The sequence below is a fragment of the Vicia villosa genome, unplaced genomic scaffold, assembly GCF_029867415.1.
Source record: "Vicia villosa cultivar HV-30 ecotype Madison, WI unplaced genomic scaffold, Vvil1.0 ctg.000141F_1_1_1, whole genome shotgun sequence".
Classification (NCBI taxonomy): domain Eukaryota; kingdom Viridiplantae; phylum Streptophyta; class Magnoliopsida; order Fabales; family Fabaceae; genus Vicia; species Vicia villosa.
The window spans coordinates 253,404-257,604 of record NW_026705032.1 but is presented as its reverse complement, the minus strand read 5'-3'; the positions used below and the strand labels follow the sequence as shown (position 1 = coordinate 257,604).

Below are 4,201 nucleotides of genomic sequence, written 5' to 3'. Positions count from 1 at the left end.
AATCATAATTGATGAGAATATATAGCAAGTGTGAGTAGTGGGGAAATGGTCCCACATTGGATAGGAATGTGGCGACTTAAGCATTTATAAAGTTTTAGGTGGACAAGTGTCGTGTCTCCCGCAAAGGTGTGTTGCTCAAACAGAAAGTCTCACTAAAATAAGAATGCTCCCCGATTGTTACGCCAACAATAACAATCCAACAATTTTGCTAATCATATGAGAAAATATGTTGCTCGTGAACATAATGAGTATATAGAATAGTTGTATATATTATACACAAGTAATGACAAAATTTCCATTAGTATAAGGTCAGATTTTCTATTATCTACACATTTAAATAAAAAGAAATACTACTATATTGAAGATAAGAGTAGTAGTAGCACCACCAATGAATCTGCAAGATAAAATTGAAGCTCCAAGACTCGTCGACTCGAGACTTGTCTCTAATGTAGAGTCATATTCACACACACACAGAAGTTTTTTTAACTTACTCTAAATTATAGCTTTTAAATTGAATTTAATCTAACAACAATTTCTCAGTCAGATTACATTACCATGATATCTCTGATTCATTCATGTTCTTTGATTGCAACAATAATAATTGTTGTTACAACACAAATCATTGTAGGAGTAAATTCCTTTTTAGAATCTGATAAGATAAGCAGTTTACCTCAGCAGCCAAAAGTGGAATTCCAGCAATATGCTGGTTATATTACAGTTGATGAAGTGCAGAAAAGATCTTTGTTTTACTACTTTGTTGAAGCAGAAGTTGAACCGGCTTCTAAACCAGTTGTGCTTTGGTTAAATGGAGGTATGTAGCTACGAAACACAGACACAAACACACAGACACAAATAACAAAGATGACATATAGTCACAAGTATCAAACATCAGACACATGTCTTTATCGTAGATTGTTTTCAACATAGGCTATTAGCCTATTATGAATATGGTAAACATTTTCCTTTTGGATGTTAATCAAGTATTAAGATTCAGTTGAAGAAGTTAAAGATGTTTTGTGGATTTTGAAGGGCCTGGCTGTTCTTCTGTTGGAGTTGGTGCTTTTGTGGAGCATGGACCATTCAAACCAACTCAAAATGGTCTTATTAAAAATGATTACAGTTGGAACAAAGGTTATTCAGAAACTTTGCAATTCCATTGTATTTTGGTTGAATTTTGATAACCCTTTTATTCTCAATCACTCAAAATTGATTTTTCATATCCTACTTTTTGCAGAGGCAAATATGCTGTACTTGGAATCACCTGTTGGTGTTGGTTTCTCATATTCTGCCAATGAATCATTCTATGACTATGTCAATGATGAAATGACAGGTTTTTATTTACTTGTTTTTGTTTGAATTCAGATTACAATATAATATTGCTCAAGATCTGATACTAGCTCTATGTTATACAGCAAAGGATAACCTTGTCTTTCTACAACATTGGTTCACTAAATTTCAAGAGTACAAAAATAATGATTTCTTTATCACTGGCGAGAGCTATGCAGGTAGAGTATATGTGTTCTATGTGAATAGTATTTTCATTTTGAAGCTTGAGTTGGGAATAATTCATGCTTGTGTTTAGGTCACTATGCACCTCAACTTGCACAACTCATTCTTCGAAGCAAAAGTAAAAGCAAAAGCAAAATCAATCTCAAGGGAATAGCAGTAAGTACACATATACTAGAGAATAATCTCTAATAACATTTTGTTATAAGAAACTATATGCAGCACCGAGACTTTAGATTAAAAGTGTGTCTAGTGTCACGACACTGAAGCATTCATTACATTCAATAGCTTCTATTTTATTTCAACATAAAAGAAACATTTGGTCAATATGAATAACGCTAACCGGTTTCTATGTTGATATTTGTAGATAGGGAATCCTCTTCTTGAAACCAACACAGATTTCAACTCGAGAGCTGAGTTTATCTGGTCTCATGGACTAATATCAGATGCAACCTATGAATCCTTCACAAAAATATGCAACTATTCCCAAATTAGAAGAGAATATCAAAATGGAGCACTTACTCCCATTTGTGCAAGAGTGAATAGGCTAGTCTCAATGGAGGTTAATACATAGCAGCTTTTGAAGAGATTTGAACTCCAAATATTTCAAATAACAAAATCAAATTCTTACCACTAAACTAACATATGATCGACAGTTAAGTAGATATGTTGATCCGTACGATGTTACTCTTGATATCTGTCTGCCATCTGAAAAACAACAGGCATATAGGCTAACTCAACTGGTATATACCCTTCATCCATTTTCTTTCAATCTAGATTAGATTCTCTTTCGTTTTTCTATTCATTTTATGTTATGTTTGCTTTCATCCATGGTTTAGCAAGAGGGAGATAAGATAGATGTTTGTGTGGAAGATGAAACAATCACATACTTGAATAGAAAAGAAGTTCAAGAAGCTCTCCATGCTAAGCTTGTAGGGATCATCACCACATGGTTTACTTGTAGTGAGTAAGTTATATAGCATCAAAGATGACTAATTACTATGAAGCACAAATAGACACTAACACGTCGATACTAATAACAAGTGTCAGTGCTACCGAGACTAATTAGCAATATAAATAGAATTACAAAACGAGTGCTAATAGCATCTCCTTTGTATTACAGAGCTCTCAAATATGACATGCGAAATCTAGAGATCCCAACTATATCAATTCTAGGGACACTGGTTAAATCAGGTGTAAGAGTTCTAGTATTCAGGTAACGTCATACTATTTACTTTGATTCATACCATTGGTTAATTGATGTCATATAATTTTGATTGATCAAGCAAAGCTATATTTCGCTGTAGTGGAGATCAAGATTCAGTTATACCTTTAACCGGAACGCGTTCTTTAGTGAATGGATTAGCCAAGGACATTGGGTTGAACACAACAGAGTCCTATAGAGCTTGGTTTAATGAAAGACAGATTGGTGGATGGACACAAGTATATGGTAGTAACATTTTATCATTTGCAACCATAAGAGGAGCAGCTCATGAGGCTCCATTTTCACAACCAGGGAGATCATTGGTGTTGTTTAAGGCATTTTTGGAAGGAAAGTCACTTCCAACTATTGTCTGAAATATGAATGAAGTGTGATTTTTTTTTTTATCTTTGATCCTATGTAATCAATTCTGAGAGAAGTAAATAACAATTTTATTAAAAAATAAAGTAATTAATTTCCAAAGAAACATTCACATTATTGAACATGCAAAAGCATTTTCATCATTAAATCTATGATTGGGGTAAAGATATTGAGTAGAGTATTGAGAAGGATAGCTAAACATAATTATATGTCCATGATCTCTCTCATAATTCTTTCTCCCTTCATCTTTTTTTCCTTCATCTTTTTTTTCACCTTCATTTACAATCTCTGCATGTTTTCCAAATTTCTTTTTCACATATTCAACAAGCTTTGAAGATTCTACTATTCCTTTGATAGTAACAAGTGAATTTTCCTTGTCCAATTCCACAGATTCCACACCTATCACATTCATACAACCCTCAAATAATTAATTAATAAATTTTAAATCCCCCTATTTATTATCTTAATTTATTTCAAATAAATAGAGGATATTTTCCATTTTATCAACTAAAAAAAACTACCTTCCATTTTTTCAATTTTTCTCTTGACATCACATGCACAACCTTCGCAATGAATATACATCTTGAGGATCACAATTTTTGTGTTTACCTGCTTATAATGATAAGGTAACAAAAATAGATAAATAACATTTAACAACATTTGAGAGTAATATTATAAAAATGTAAAAATAAATAATTTAACCTGTTCTTGTTTTTCTGGTTCTTTTTTCTGTTTGTTTTCAGGTTTAGGTTTTGGTGAAATGAGCTCAACATTTTTGTTGTATTTCTTTTGAAGTCTTTCCAAAACCTTCAATGGATCGTTTATAACGTCTCCTTTGAGAATGATTCTATGATTTTCTCTATCAATCCTTATATGATTTATTCCTAATCAATATATACAACATTTCATCATTTAATTAATATTATAAGTTTTCAATAAAAAATAAATAAATTATAATTAGAGCATAACACAAGAATGTATATATGGTGTAAAGAAAACAAATTAATATATTTAATTACCTTCATAACCTTTTAAGCACTTAGAAATTTGGTTAGAACAACCTTCACAATGTATATTTGCTTTCAACACAACACCTTTGTCTGATTCTTTATT

At 31.9% G+C, this 4,201-nt stretch overlaps 1 protein-coding gene across 1 annotated transcript; it reads left to right on the top strand.

Annotated features, from left to right (window-relative positions):
• The first annotated feature begins 347 nt into the window (after nt 1-347).
• Nucleotides 348-3,517, top strand: LOC131624586 (serine carboxypeptidase-like 45). Its single transcript, XM_058895526.1, has 10 exons — nt 348-811; nt 1,030-1,131; nt 1,235-1,330; nt 1,413-1,505; nt 1,583-1,665; nt 1,874-2,068; nt 2,163-2,249; nt 2,346-2,473; nt 2,630-2,722; nt 2,814-3,517. Exons 1-10 carry the CDS (start codon nt 556-558, stop codon nt 3,082-3,084), a joined length of 1,404 nt encoding a protein of 467 aa, XP_058751509.1. The 5' UTR covers nt 348-555; the 3' UTR covers nt 3,085-3,517.
• Nucleotides 3,518-4,201: the final 684 nt, after the last annotated feature.

What these genes read in the sequence shown, in the direction of transcription:
- LOC131624586 (XM_058895526.1), top strand. Translation starts at nt 556, where the DNA reads ATGATATCTCTGATTCATTCATGTTCTTTGATTGCAACAATAATAATT. An exon ending in CATATAGGCTAACTCAACTG is followed by an intron (nt 2,250 to 2,345) that starts GTATATACCCTT and finishes TCCATGGTTTAG; the next exon opens with CAAGAGGGAGATAAGATAGA. An exon ending in ACATGGTTTACTTGTAGTGA is followed by an intron (nt 2,474 to 2,629) that starts GTAAGTTATATA and finishes TTTGTATTACAG; the next exon opens with AGCTCTCAAATATGACATGC.